This window comes from Parasteatoda tepidariorum, chromosome 9 (assembly GCF_043381705.1).
Source record: "Parasteatoda tepidariorum isolate YZ-2023 chromosome 9, CAS_Ptep_4.0, whole genome shotgun sequence".
NCBI lineage: Eukaryota > Metazoa > Arthropoda > Arachnida > Araneae > Theridiidae > Parasteatoda > Parasteatoda tepidariorum.
In genome coordinates this window covers 45,754,446-45,770,046 of record NC_092212.1, presented here as the reverse complement: position 1 = coordinate 45,770,046, position 15,601 = coordinate 45,754,446, and the positions used below count along the sequence as shown (strand labels likewise).

General features: G+C 31.3%; 1 protein-coding gene across 1 annotated transcript in view; it reads right to left on the bottom strand.

Moving 5' to 3' along the window:
• Positions 1-15,601, bottom strand: part of LOC107437355 (scoloptoxin SSD14) — a 52,137-nt gene that overhangs the window by 11,519 nt on the left and 25,017 nt on the right. Inside the window, exons 5-9 of the mRNA XM_071185805.1 lie at positions 12,240-12,364; positions 10,292-10,484; positions 7,904-8,070; positions 5,202-5,552; positions 1,233-1,522 (exon numbers count right to left, since the gene is read on the bottom strand). Of these exons, the coding sequence (XP_071041906.1) occupies positions 1,233-1,522; positions 5,202-5,552; positions 7,904-8,070; positions 10,292-10,484; positions 12,240-12,364 (1,126 nt within the window). The remainder of the gene's footprint in view (positions 1-1,232; positions 1,523-5,201; positions 5,553-7,903; positions 8,071-10,291; positions 10,485-12,239; positions 12,365-15,601) is intronic.

Here is a 15,601-nt window from a genome sequence, read left to right as displayed (position 1 = left end):
AAGTTATGAATTGTAATGTATAAAAATTGTAATACCATCTCAAACCGTGCAATTTCAAATGACAAAATATAAAATTTGAATAAACGAGATCAAATGAAATTTTAAAAGGATATAGTTCTTTTTAAATTTTATATTTTCAAGCTCCCCCCAATGCTTTGATGGTCGAAAATCCAAATTCGTAGAAAAAAAAGGGAGATGATTGTTCAGAGAGAGTATTTTTTTATGTCTGAACTTTCTTGTTAAGATTATTTGTAGTGGTAACGACATAACAGTTGATTTTATAATTGTAAGCTAGCATTATTTCTATTCATGGCTAATTGCACTCTGGAAAAGAAAAAAAAGAAACTAGAATTAAAACACTTCATTTCTAGACTTCTTAAAAAGTAAAGAGAAAGCTTTTTCTATATTTGATTTTGAATGTATCATTTTTTAACCATTATATACTTTTTAATAGGTAAAAAACAGACCTGTTTATACAGATGGGTGACAAAATGAATGGTGAAGATAGCAAAAGGTTTCACTTTTATTCCTCTAAGATTCCAAAGAGAGGAGAGAATAACAACTCTTCTTTAGTTCTAATACCAGTAATTATGAAAATCATTCAATGGCAATGGTATTTTGATACAAGAATACTCTTATAATTATAGTGGTATTGAAATAGGAAAGAAGCTTTAAACGTCCTCTCCTCATTTTAGTCGATGCAACTTTTACATGGTTTCAAAATGAGTACACCATTTCTTAAATTTTCGAGCATGATCTTTCAAATTGTGCAAACAATATTGTCATGTAAGTCTAATAATCATCAATTGAAAAACAACGAATCATGCATTAAAACATAAACTTGAAGAAATTTTTCCCAAAAAGCATATAAAGCTGGAAAATCCGCATATAAACATCGAGCTAATCAAGGAAGCAGTCAGAGGAAAATGTGATAAATCATATCGCTCATGGGCTGCAGTAGCGGCACAACTAAAAAAAAAATCATGTTTTGAGATAAGTGGGTTTAAAGTTTTCATTCCCAAGGAAAATGCATAAGAAATGATTTCGTCTTCTTAAACGAAGATTACTTTTAAGTTGAATTATGAGTTGTGCTAGTATTGCAGCTGAAAGAATGTTTATTTTCATATTTACACCTGTACTTAGTCCAAAAATCGTATTTTTTGAGTTGTGCCACTATTGCAACCCACGAGCGAAATGATGACAGAAAGAATCTTATAAAATTTATCGATTACCTCTTTCGTTTCTGGGGAATCGCTGTCTTCCAGATGCATTCGACTGGCATAAGCAAACTTGAAAGTTTCGATAATTCTGTGTAGAGCTAATATTGTTTCATTTCTAGAATATGTTATATTAGGCAGGAACTCATCATAGCCATCCAACACATTCAACATGAGTGACAATAAAGCTCCACTCCCGGGTAAAGAGGGGGAGTAAAGTGTCAGATTGCCACGCAGTTTTATTTTTGTTGGTTCTCTAAGTTCTGGTATATAAGATTCCAAGTCCTTCCTTGTGATGATGCTGCCTAAATAAATTGTTAAAAGAGAAATGTTAAATGGAAACAGCTGAAATATATGTTACTTTAATATTAGTTAAAGGAAACAAGATGTTTTTACTGATCGTCTCTGATTTTACTTCTTAGTATGAATTGTAAAAATTTGATTTCTGGGCGATTCAACTCCGCTGCACAACAACGCTGATAATTTTCAGTGATATCAAAAAGTATTGTAAATGGAACTATTTTGTATTTGAAAATAATTGCAAATAAATATTCCAAAATTAATTACATAAAGAGTATGTGTTTTCATATTCCAATGTAGATACATATCTATATTTCCGCAGTTTCAAAAAGTATCATTCTATAGGTAAAAAACGTAATGCATTAATATTTTAATAAATTAGAATTCAAAAAATTTTGTCTACTACTACACATAAATAATTGAAACAGTTATATAAGCGGTGACAAGGCAGGGGAACAAGTTTTATCTCTGTTGCATGAGATTTTTGAACAGATGGCAAATATTTTTGCTTCGTTAGTTTTACCTCTGCAATCGGTGTCTCTCTACAAGATATAGTTTTCATGCAATTTAACAGTATATTCCTAATCAGGATTCTTTCAATGCTCACTCCAGTGAATACTAAGTATACCCACTTCTTTGCTACGTAGGGAGTAGTAGGATCAAGGTGATAATATAGTTAAGTTTATAATGCATTACTTTAACCTACTGGCAATTTAGCAAATGGGCAAAACTGGGAGCAGGTTTCTCCCCAATATATCACTTCCCTATCTAATAACATGGAAAACCGGTTTCGCTGTGCGGAGAAGACTACAAGGTTATAATACGAATTTTTAAGTACGGAACAATTAGTGGGCTAAAATCATACTGTTTTTGTCCTGAGTGTTATATTCAAAGGAACCGAGAAGTGTATATGTATGTATATAAACGTAGGTTCCTTATGAACTCGTACATTCAGACAAAAAATAACTAATATCATAAAATAAACTAAAAAACTAATCATGTCGAAATAAATCTGTAGCTTACTGAACCAAGCTAATTTCAGATTTGAAATCCACAGACCCGAGTCAAATAAGATCAGTTACTCTCATAAATGCAACAAAAAATTGCACCAGAGTGTAATTGATCATGCTTTTAAATACTAATAGTTTTTCGAATGCTATCTGCTTAAAATAATTGCTTTAGTCCGTTACAACTGGAAAAAAACATTTCGCGAAAGTTTCAAATGTTTGACGGTATGTAGATGTTGCGCAAATCTGACAATAAATTTGTTAAAACATTAACAATTAAAATTGTCAACATTATTATGTTACATCGCATATGTTGTATGTACAAAGATGATATCAAACGTTCTAAAAATAATGATAGCATAACGTTTGAGCGTTATTACAATGTAATGCAAAAGTTTTTTTTTTAAATCTCTATAAATTTTCTATTAACTCGTTGAGCGTCGCGTCAGCCATCGGTGACACTGAACTTTCCATTTAGGCCGCGTCGGTGGCTGACACTGAAATTACGTTTAGGCTGCGTCAACCACCGGTGGCTGACACTAAAATTACATTTAGGCTGCGCCTGCCACCGCTTGCTGACACTGACCTTTCACATAGGCCGCGAAAAACAGCTGGCTGACAGCGTATAACATGATATAGAACTATAAAATTTACACTCTTTTATGGAATTGCAGAAAATGTATTCAAAATTTTCTTAATTATTGTGATTCTTGATTTAATAAATTCCATTTAGTAGATTTTTATCCACCACTATTTTTAAGCAATTCGTAGGCTTATATAATTCACCACTTCTTTCAGGTATGCATGCCAAACCTTTTATAAACTAGTCTATATTTGCAAAATCTGCTGGTAGCCTCTGTTGCATACGCTTTTTCTCGCTCCTTGAATATTTTGATTTTACCCATTGTTTTAAGTCTAATTTCACTTATAATTATAAAAATTTGAAAATATCAATTTAATGTTTTAGTAAGCAAGCTTTCTATACATAAATATTGCTTCAAACAATGTCTTCGTCAAAAATTTTGTGTAAAGCATGTACCGAACCAATTCTGGAAGACTCAGATGGATTAACATGCAAAGGTGAATGCAATTCTGTTTTTCATTTTCATTGTGGTGGTTTCGCTGAAAGAGCTTTTAGAAGACTTACTGTTGATAAAAAACAAAAGTGGACCTGCGCACAATGTTCAAAATCACAGGAAAATCCAACGAAAATAAAAAGTGCAACTAGCCCAGACATTCTCGAGGATATCTTACAGCAAAATAAAGACCTAAAAGAGTTAATAACTAACAAATTCAATGACTTAACCCGTTCAATTGAATTCAACAGTGAAGTAATTCAAGAGTTGAAAAATTCTATCACAGAGCTACAGAACGTAAACAAAACTTTACAAGCAAAAAATGATCAGCTAACTAGAGAAAGCGCAGAAATAAAGAAGGAACTGAATGAACTAAAAGAAGCAGTTATTGAACTCAAGCAATATTCCCGAAGATCCAACTTTGAAATAAGTAACTTACCCGAATGTGAAAATGAAGACATACAACAAGTAATATCCCAGATTGATAATGTTGCGAATACTAATATATCCGAAAATCTGATCACCGCTCACAGAGTCCCCAGCTTTAATAAAGATAAACCTAAACCCATCATCGTTCAAGTTAAATCCAAATCTGTACGNAAAAAAAGTACGAATTTATGTGGTACGAAATGTGGAGGAATAGTGAAAATTCTTATGAATCCCTCGAATACATCGATTTAGTTATTGAGGCCACACCGTTTTATCTAGCTGTAGCGGAGGCAATCAAAATTGGCCTAACTCTTGGCCTCAGCTACTACTTGCACTATTGAACGCACTTTTAGTACAATGCGACACACCAAAATATGGAATCGGTCTACAATGCCTCACGAGAGATTAAGTAGTTATGCTCAGTGTGCATAAGAAGAGAATCAAAGATAACTCAGAATTCATTGAACAAAAGCAGATTTGGACAGCTAACAAGACGATTGCAAATCTTGCTTGATAAAACATTTTTTTAATTATTACGTATCAATAATTACTTAATTATTTGTTTTCGAATAAAAATATTTTTAATAAAATTTTTTTTATACTCTATAATTGTTTATAAATAAAGCCAGGGGGGTGCAAGTGCACCACCTTGCACCCCGCTGCCGGCGCCCTTGTATATAGTGGTTTTGAAATAGGAAAGAAGCTTTAAACGTCCTCTCCTCATTTTAGTCGATGCAAATTTTACATGGTTTCAAAATGACACAATTTCTTGAAGCTTCGAGCATGATCTTTCAAATTGCACAAACGATATTGTCATGTAAAATCATCCAAGACAATCATCAAATTTTTAAAAAAAAAAAAAAAAAAAAAAACGAATCATGTATTAAAACTAGAAGAAATTTTCCCCAGAAGCATAAAAAGTTGGGAAATCTGCTTATAAACATCAAAATAATCAAGGAAGCAGTTAAAGGAAAATGTGATAAATCATATCGTTCATGGGCTGCATAGCGGCACAACTAAAAAAAAATCATGTTTTAAGAAAAGTGGGTTTAAAATTTTCATTCCTTAGGAAAATGCATATGAAATGATTTCGTTTGCTTAAACGAAGATTACCTTCAAGTTGAATTATGAGTTGTGTACTTAGTCCAAAAATCGTATTTTTTGAGTTGTGCCTCGATTGTAGCCCATGAGCGATATGATGACAGAAAGAGTCTTGTAAAAGTTATCGATTACCTCTTTCGTTTCTGGGGAATCGCTATCTTCCAGATGCATTCGACTGGCATAAGCAAACTTGAAAGTTTCGATGATTCTGTGAAGAGCTAATATTGTTTCATTTCTAGAATATGTTATATTGGGAAGGAACTCATCATAGCCATCCAACACATTCAACATGAGTGACAATAAAGCTCCACTCCCGGGTAGAGAGGGGGAGTAAAGTGTCAGATTGCCACGCAGTTTTATTTTTGTTGGCTCTCTAAGTTCTGGTATGTAAGATTCCAAGTCCTTCCTTGTGATGATGCTGCCTAAATAAAGTGTTAAAAGCGAAATGTTAAATGGAAACAGATGAAATATATGTTACCTAGATATTAGTTAAAAGAAACAAGATGCTTTTACTGATTGTCTCCATTTTTACGTCTTAGTATGAATTGTTAAATTTATAAATTGGGTGATTCTTCGTAAAGAAATGCGCAACAACGCTGATAATTTTGAATGATATCAAAAAGTATTGTAAATGGAAATATTTTGTATTTGAAAATAATTTCAAATAAATATTCTAAAATTAATTACATGTATGTGTTTTCATATTCCAATGTAGATGCATACCTATATTTCCGAAGTTTCAAAAAGTATGATTCTTATAGGTAAAAAAGATAATGCATTAATATTTTAATAAATATTAATGAAATACTCAGTATTAATGCATTAATATTTAATTAATAAATTAGAATAAAAAGAATTTTGTCTACTACTACATATAAATAATTGAAAAAGTTATATAAATGGCCACTTAGACAAGACAGGGGAACAAGTTTTATTTCTGGTGCATGAGATTTTTGAATAGATGGCAAATATTTTTGCTTATTTTACATCTGTCATCGGTTTCTCTCAGCAAGATACAGTTTTTATGCAATTTAATAATATATTCCTAACCAGGATTTTTCGTTGCTCACTCCAGTGAATATTAAGTATACACACTTTTTTGCTACGTAGGGAGTGGTAGGATCAAGGTGATAACAAAGTTAAGTTTATAATGCATTTCTTTTACCTACTGGCAGTTTAGCAAATGGGCGAAACTGGGAGCAGGTTTCTCCCCACTTCCCTATCTAATAACATGGAAAACCGGTTTCGGTATGGGGAGAAGACTGCAAGGTTAAAATACGACTTTTTACGTGCAGAACCGTCAGTGGGTTAATATTATATGGTTTTTGTCTTAAGTGTTATTTTCAAAGGAGCCGACAAGTGTATATGTATGTATATAAACGTAGGTTCCTTATAAACTCGTACATTCAGACAAAAAATAAATTAAACTAATCGCGTTGAAATAAATCTGTTGCTTACTCAACCAAGCTAATTTCAGATTTTAAATCTACAGACCCGAGTTAAATAAAATCAATTGCTCTCATAAATGCAACAAAAAATTTGCTCCAGAGTGTAATTGATCATGCTCTTAAATAATAGTTTTTCGAATGCTATCTGCTTAAAATAATTGCTTTAGTTTGTTATAACTGGAAAAAACGTTTCGCGAAAGTCTCAAATGTTGAACGGTATGTAGATGTTGTGCAAAACTGACAATAAATTTGTTAAGACATTAACAATTAAAGTTGTCAACCTTATTATGTTACAACGCACATGTTGCATGTACAAAGATGATATCAAATGTTTTAAAAATAATGATAGCATAACGTTTGAGCAACAATGTAATGTAAAAGTTTTTTTTTAACACTAGGTTTATGGATGTTTCTTATATAACTATCTCTACGAACACGCTTCAATTTGACGCATGAACCAATACATATAACAGCATTTACAGAGATGCCAACTTCCTCCTGACAGCAAATATATATTTTAAAGTGGTAGTTTATCAATTGTGATTCTTGGTTTAATAAATTCAATTTAGTAGATTTTTATCCATCACTATTTCTAAATAATTCGTAGGCTTATATACTTCACCGCTTCGTATTTGCAAAATATCTGCACTTGGAAAGCAATTTAATTATATACTATAGGAAAAAATATGAGATATATATTTATGAAATGTTCAAGTATTTTATTTTTTAATACTCGAACTAAGCAACTGAAACCTTCAAAATCTGACATAATTGACATTCTGCGTTTGTTCTTTCTATTATTGCTAATCGGCAACAGTTGTTTATCGCTTGTTTCATTTGAGATAACGGATCGAAGTATTGTCGGTACATTCCTATTTATTATTGATGTGAAGTTTGCATGGTTACGTTACTCAAAAGTTTGTCTAAATTACGATAGCGTCAAATTGACGCATATCCGTAGAGATAGGTATACCACAAAGATAATTCCAATATTTCAACGCTTTTGAAGAAAGTAGACTTCAATATATACTTACCTCAATCAATGGATGAAAGTCATTACAAGAGATAAAATAAAAATGCGAACGGGTTTTGTAATTTTTCTTATAAAATTCACAATGAGTCAAAATGACGCGTCCCGTAAACCTACTGTTAAAATCACTTTGAAAATCTTCTATAAATAAAAATTGCATACGTTTTTTTAAACTTTAATAGAATAAAATTATTATATAATAATATAATAGAATAAATATTAATAGAATACTAAACTTAGAAATTATTATTTTTTCATTATCAAGATAAATTTAAAAACTTATATCCAAATATACCTGCTTTTTCCAAATCTGTTAAGAAGGTATCCGTTATGTTACTCTGTCCATAAAGAGCACTCCGTTTTTCTTCAGAAATAATTCTTAGAGTTTTTGCTAAATCTAATCTTTTGTATACATCTCCTTCTTTGTATACATCTCCAGTTTCAGGATTAGCAAACACATTCCTGGAATAAAATACACATTTCGAAAAGCCAAATTTACTAAATGTTAGCTTGTTAACAATATTTCGAAATGCTATTCTCACAATTTTTAATTTTTTTGTTAATATTAAAACTGTGTTAATATTTTAACGCATTGTTAGCATGCTTGTATGTTCATAGCATTTATTGTTTTTACATATATTACTGATACACATACGTAAGTTGATTTAAAAATGCATGATAGCATGATGCATGATTTAAAAATGCATAATGGCAGTATAAATTCGACACGAACTATGTACATACCAATTAAAAGAGGAAGCTTCTAAGTTTTTAAACGTGGATTATAAGTGTTAAATGTGTCTCACCCTCGTTGTACAGCATACATCTAAATGGTTCCCAAACTCCGTTCACACGCAAAAATGTTTAAAATGGTGGCAACATTTCTATTTGATTCTCATACCTGCCAACTTTTAATCCCTTCTATTATCATTTTTCCCACTGGTATTAAAATGGAATTAAAATTTCAATTTTAAGCAAAAAAATAAGTTGTGTTTGAAAAAACTTAAGCTGACAGCCATGATAGTAACGCATACTAATATATGTGCTTAATTTTTTTAAGAATAGTGGTGATCAAAATCATTTAAAAATTAGGTTTATAAAAGAAAAAATAGTATATATTTACTACCACTTTAAATATGAAAATAAAATTTTACAAGAATCAGTCTTGTTCGAACAAATTTAATTTTATTTGATTTTGAATACCACTACATTTAAGTAGTATAATATTATATGGTATAGGAGTTGGCTAATTAACAAGTATATATGTCTGCATGCCAATGTCATGGCTGAAAGTCCTTAAGTAGCAAGACGGAAGAGAACAAATATTGGTACAAATAACATTTCTTTCTAACAATTTTATAGAGAGAAATATAATATGGTGCGAATGGCATTTCATTCCGGCAATTTTTTCGAGAAAAATAAAATATCTGTAACTATCAAGGTTTCTTTCATATTTTTAGCATATATAAAACTGATTCTTTTTTTTATAGATAAAGTTAGATATTGTTGAATAGTTAAAAAAAAAGATGTAAACTCCTCCCGAAAACTAACTTTAACTGTGGTTTTACCACCAGGTATTCCTCTTTTCCGACTCGCTTTCACCCCTGGTCAATGTATAAAAAATTTCAATGTTACTTAGATTGTATTCTACAATGTATTAGATTTTCACAACAATTCCAAAATCACTTTTTTGAAGAGCTTGAAAGATGGCAGTTATGCTACAAGCTTGTATTCCTAAGTGCAGTGCACTAGGCTGGATTCGTTAGTAAAGGTAGGACGAAAATAATATCCTCAACATAGCCCAGCAGGAAAAAAGTTATATGGCTTGACAATAGAAGCTATTGCTTACAACTTACCAAGTCGCTTTATTACTCAGAACTTATAACTGCTGTGGAAACAAAATGAAAGTGTACCTAACCACACCTAATGCAACGGTAAAAAAGAAATTGAACCATTCTTTTTTCATTAATATTTATATGTATTTATTCATTATATGTATACTACTAAGTTTCTACCGTTTTTTTTTCTTTTAATTTTAACATTTCGTTTGTTATTAACTGTTTTGATCATGTCTTATACCATTTGAAAGAGGATGGATCAGTTGGATTGAATACGGACCATTTGAATGGAAGATGGAGAAGAGGGGCTTATAGACCTTAACCCTTTAGCGCCGACTGTCACAAATACGTGCCAGCGTAAAACCGTATCAATCAGGGAAAAAAGATAAAACTGGTAATCAAAGTAATTCTTTAACCGTTTATTTGTGGGCGGAGTTATAATTGTTTGATTTATTTAATTCACCATTACTTTGTTCAAAATAAAACTATTTAGTTATACTTTGAATTAACATTGATTATATATATGATTAAACTAACAATAACTAAAGTAAAAGCAAAGTCTGTCAAAGTAGCAACGACTACATTTAAGTTACCGTTTTTTATTTAATTACAACTTGATTCTGATTTTATACGAATGCTTTTCTGAATCCCCAGTCCCCAAGGGGTTAATTGAGCATGCAAGCGTAACCACAATTGTTAATTCGCTACCATTTTACACATCGTTTGGAGATGGGATTTTTGAGTGGGAATCTATGTGAATGATAGAATAATTAAAAACCGATACATTTTTAAATTTTCAGTTAAAAAAAGTATTTAAGAATGTAAGTAGAGTAAAATATATGAACCTTATATGCTCACGGTCTAGTATTTTTTCTCTGTATTTACGTAATGCTCTGGCTAAATGACGGTTGACTGTAATGCCTTCTTCACACATTTTTATTGTTGGAGGAAAAAGATCTTCCCACGGTAGCTTTCCGAATTCGTCATGAACAGAAACATATCCAGCTAACTCACCAGGTACAGCTATAGACAGAGGGCCTGCAAAAATGATTAAGCAATAACTAAAGAAGTCAGGATAATATGATTTCTATTGCATTTTCAGAAATCATTTATACCTTTATAAAAGTGAAAAAAAGAACATATATGATGATCCTATTGTGAATAAAGGGGCCATCCTGGCCGAGTGGTACCACCCGCCAAACGCTATGCCAAGCGTGGAGGTAGCGGGTTCGAATCCCGCTGTTACCCTGGATGTATCATTGTACTGCCCTTCTATTTGAAAAAGGCTTATAAGCCTTAATTGAGCACACAAGCCTAAAAATGTTTGTGGTAACTATAAATAAATTGAAAAAAGAACCTTAGGCATACCTGCCAACTTTTGATCCCTTCCATTACGATTTTTCCCAGTGGTAGTAAAATGGAATTAAAATTTCAATTGCAAGCAAAAAAATACGTTGTGTTTCAAGAAACATTAGCTGACGACCATGATAGTAACGCATATTAATATATAAGCTTAATTTTTGTAAGAATAGTGGTGATCAAAATCATTTAAAAATTAAATTTATAAAAGAAAAAATAGTATATATTTACTACCACTTTAAATATGAAAATAAAATCTCCGTTTAAATACGGGAGAGTTGGCAGATATGCTTAGGCCATAACGCAACGCAGAGATGCCAACTGCTGCGGATATGACAAAATATTTTTTAAAAAAAAACGGTAGAGAACTACAACCTAAAGTTCGCCGATTTTCAGTTAATTTTGCTAACCTTTTTGAAGACTCTACACGCATACTTTTCAACTTTTATGCTTTTCAAGAGTTTTCCTAATGGTAGGGTAAAGCCCCCTCACGATTTCTTATAGGTAGTCCGATTAGACCCCTATGAAGGTAAACCAGTATACAAAGGAGCCATTTAATAGAAAATCTATTAAAAATTAGAAAGTGGTGGCAAATATATGTCCAAAATATTGTTTAATTTATGAATATGATTGGTTTTTCTTATTTACTTGTAAACCACTACAGATTCAATTCTCAAATATACATGAACAATTTCTGTCAAGTACTTTTAAAATAGAATTCGGGTTGATGCGCACATCTTTCGCTTTTTAAATATTCTGCGCATTTGGCTTTTTAAATATTCTGCGCAGACTACGTATGAAATCCCGTGTGAAGGCTTTCTGATGTAGGTGGTGATGGAAAAGCCAATGGAATTGAGATTGTATGTTGGTGTTTCGCATAAATTTAGCCAACAATTAAAAAAAAACTGTTGGCCTGGAAAGTGTAACTGGGCAACCAAGGCGAAAAATTTTTCTACCACTTTAAATATAAAATCTTCCGGAAAAACCGTAAGAGTCAGCAGTCTTACGGTTTCGATCTTACGGTTTATATCTGCAATAAAGTTGCATTGTATATGAAAAATTCTAAACTTTGATTATGTAGCGGGGAAAAAATAATTTAAAATGAAATCATGAAACTAAAAATAACTTAAATTTTGCTACCAATCGAAAATATTTTTTTTTAATAAATAAATTCGAAATTTATTTATAAAAATTAGTTTTTGAGAAGAAGTGGTAATTAACAGAGCCGCAAAGAGCAATATTCGGTTGTGAATTTTGACAACGTTAGACTCTGGTGAAATTCTGTGTCATGTCTTTTAGACTTTTATAGGTTTCATCTGTTATTTTAACCGTTGATGAAACTTTGAGTGCAAAGGGCTTACACAGTATGTGTTTGCATTAAACTAAAATGGAATTGGTACACAGTAGTAAAGACAATAATGAATGTAGCTCTACCAATTTTAGCTGCTGTAGCGTTTCCTTCAAACATATTTTCAGTTGCTTTACGGGGTGCAACTTCACGGGCATCTATAAAATGAGTAGTGTCTTGAGCCCTGTAAAGAAAATATTTAATTGATTTTTTTATTTAATTAAATACAAAAAAAACAATATAATAACAAATAGGAAATAATAAAATTACTAAGTTTATTTTTATTTATTTATTTTTGAAAAATGTACATAATAATTCTGGCATCTAGTATACTAAGAATTTAAATACCATTTGTTTCACTCAATTCTCACAATTTGTTTCACTCATACCAATTGTTTCATTCATGTGAGGTGAATACATCTATAAATTTCTGTTATAATTGTGATCCACTCATTTCAGATAATCAAAGAGTAACAATAATTCAGCATTGAAATTTCTTTAATTAACAAAATTAATTACTGATAAATTTTGAAAGAAAAATATTTTTTTCAAATACTTTTTTTTCGATTTTATATTTTAGTAATAATATAATACCGACGATGTAGGAGATTTTTTAGTAACTTTTAGACTGTTTTTCGTAATTAAAAAATAACAATATATATTTTTGTCCGTAATTAGAGTGCCGGAAAAAATGTATAAAAGGGACACATGTGTCTCATTTTCGTCAAATAGTTAAAAGTAAGCAGTTTTTTCTTTCTAAAGTGTTTATAATAAAATGATAGTTATAAAAAAGCATGGTTTAAATGGCATGGTTTAATGTTCCGTTACCCAATAACTATAAACGTGCAAAAAGTACTACTTCACTACAAGCTCTTACATTTTTTATAGTAGAATCGAGACAGCTTTAAACAGTGTTTTCTTTAAATTCTTTCAATCTATAGCATTATTACTTAACATTTTTGGTTAATTTTGTAATTTGCCTCTAAACACCATAAAAAGTTAATTGCAGTCTTATCATTTCATAAATTCTAATTGGACAAAAAAAAAAAAAAAAAAAAAAAAAAAAAAAAAAAAAAAAAAAAAAAAAATACTGCGAATATGATCTTTAATTAACAAAGGAGTTCTTGGCATATTTGGCAGACAAAAAGAAGCAAGGCATTTCTAGTGCAGCAAGGAATATATTTACGTTTTAGGGAAAAATTTCTTCTGGTTGTAGATCATGGTAAAGTCTTCAATGTTTCGAAATTTTGATTTAAAATTATTTTCCTTATGCTAAGTAAAGAGCTTACATAAAATACCACTTTCTTTCAGTTCCCTCTTGGTGAAGCTTTAAAAATGTTAGCAAGTTTTCCAAAAATTCAGATATCATAAGTTTCTAATTTCCTATTACTCTATAAAATATTTTACAAAAAACGTAGTTGTTGCAATCCAGTAACCGGAGTGTTTTCTGTTTACCAGAAAGCCATGGAACTCAAAGCTTACCAATTTTTCGACCAACGGAATGATGGTGGATGATAAATCTTATAATTTACAATTTATTCCAAAATGTAAATAAGTATTTACAGTTTTATATAAAAATAAACACAGAAAAAAGAAGAACTCGAGATAACATTTTATCATTTATCGCGCATAATAATGTCTTCTACTAATAAATTCACTGTTCACGACATAAATTGAATGCGCAGATTTGACTGACTTTCCTAAAAAGATATGATATTTAATGCACTCATATATTACGCAATTAAATGGCACGCTCATAATTTTTATCTTTATCTTGACTGTGTAATAAATTCTTACACAATTTGTTTAGGACTTACGAAGAGCTTATTGTAAATCGCAGTTTCTTTGTTTAAGATAAGATTAGCTTATAAACTGATAATTTTTTTGGAGAAATTTCAGCTTCACTAGAATATAAAAAAATAAATTTCTGTTCAACGTAAGTGTGAGATTTATAACCAGCTTTTCTAAAATTTCAAGGAAGTGATTCCATAAAATTTGTAATGCTGAAATGCTTGGAAAAGCAAAACAGAAACAGATTGTTCTGGAAATTAGAAATGGATTGGTCATGTTCTACGTAAACCTAAAGAGTTTAAGAGTGAGACAAATTTTCAATTCGAACCCTCAGGGCAATAGAAAAAGAGGAAAACCTAAAAATGCTGGGCGCAGGACGATTGTAAAAGAATTGAGAACTATAGGGAAGACATGGAGAAAGGCAAAATATCTGGCACAAATAGAGTGAGATAGAAAGCTATGATAGAAGTCCTACGCTCCAATTCGCAGTAAAGAGGAATAAGTATGTGTATGTTGTCTGAAATATTTATTTAGTTTAAAAACTTTGCGGCAGGCCTTAAAGTGAGACGGAAAAGAGAGAAAACTGGTAGTAGAATTATTTCAAATTTAGATAATTTTTGAGAGAAGTAAATTTATCTTTAACAATAAACAATTCACAGCTATTTAAATTTTCTTAGAAAGGAAGCAATTCAGTATATTGATTGTATTCGTTAAAAAATTGGTAGTTACGAATATTTTATTATTCCCTAAAAAATTAAAAAATAAAATTAATTTGTTACTAGTTTTTACACTTTTCCGTCTTGACATATATAGATTTTCAGCCCTGGTTAGGTGGCATTATCTAGGCCATTTAGGCCTCAGATGCCCAGTTCTACAACAACGAACGAACGAGCTGGCATTATTGCTGAAATAAAAATAAAAAAAACGAAGCTTGGGATTAGCTGATATGTGGGTGCTACATCTTCTATAGTTAAGTGAGGATAGATGAAATTTCTAAGAAGAAAAAATAATAATTTTGCTAACTATTTCCCAGGGAAGCTTATTTTCGATTTTGTAATCTTACAAGCAGGGAATTAATAATATGGTCTTTCACCAGATATTAATAAATCAAGTGTACAAACACCTGCCTACTGGCCAGGATAGCCAGGTTTGCAGGGAGCTGGACTCACGTTTGTGTGAACCGGAGTTCGAATCCAGACGGCCGAAGACTCCCGTGTAGTAAAAGATGACTGGTGCACGTTAAATTTTTCGGGTCACAAAGTCCTCCACGTTCCCAAAACAAATCGATACCTCTGGGTGTGCTGAAATGGAGATTGATCATTCTCTGGTTCAGGTCAAAACTACGATCTGTGGGCTTATGAATGGGTCTGCCCTATAAACGGATGTGACGTATGGGTGTGGCAGAAGTTGAATTCATGGCCATAGATGGCGCCACTTGAAAACAAGAACAATCGCACCCCCTATGCATAATGGCCGACAACAATAACAACACCTGCCTACTCTCCTAATACAGTGTTGCTACGGGAGACTAAGAATACAAAGAGTAGTGGCTAACAGGAGTTCCAATTTTCAACGCTTTTTGTAAGAATTTACATTTATATAAATTGTATTTTTTATTCAATAAAACTATATATATATATATATGCTTGACATCAAC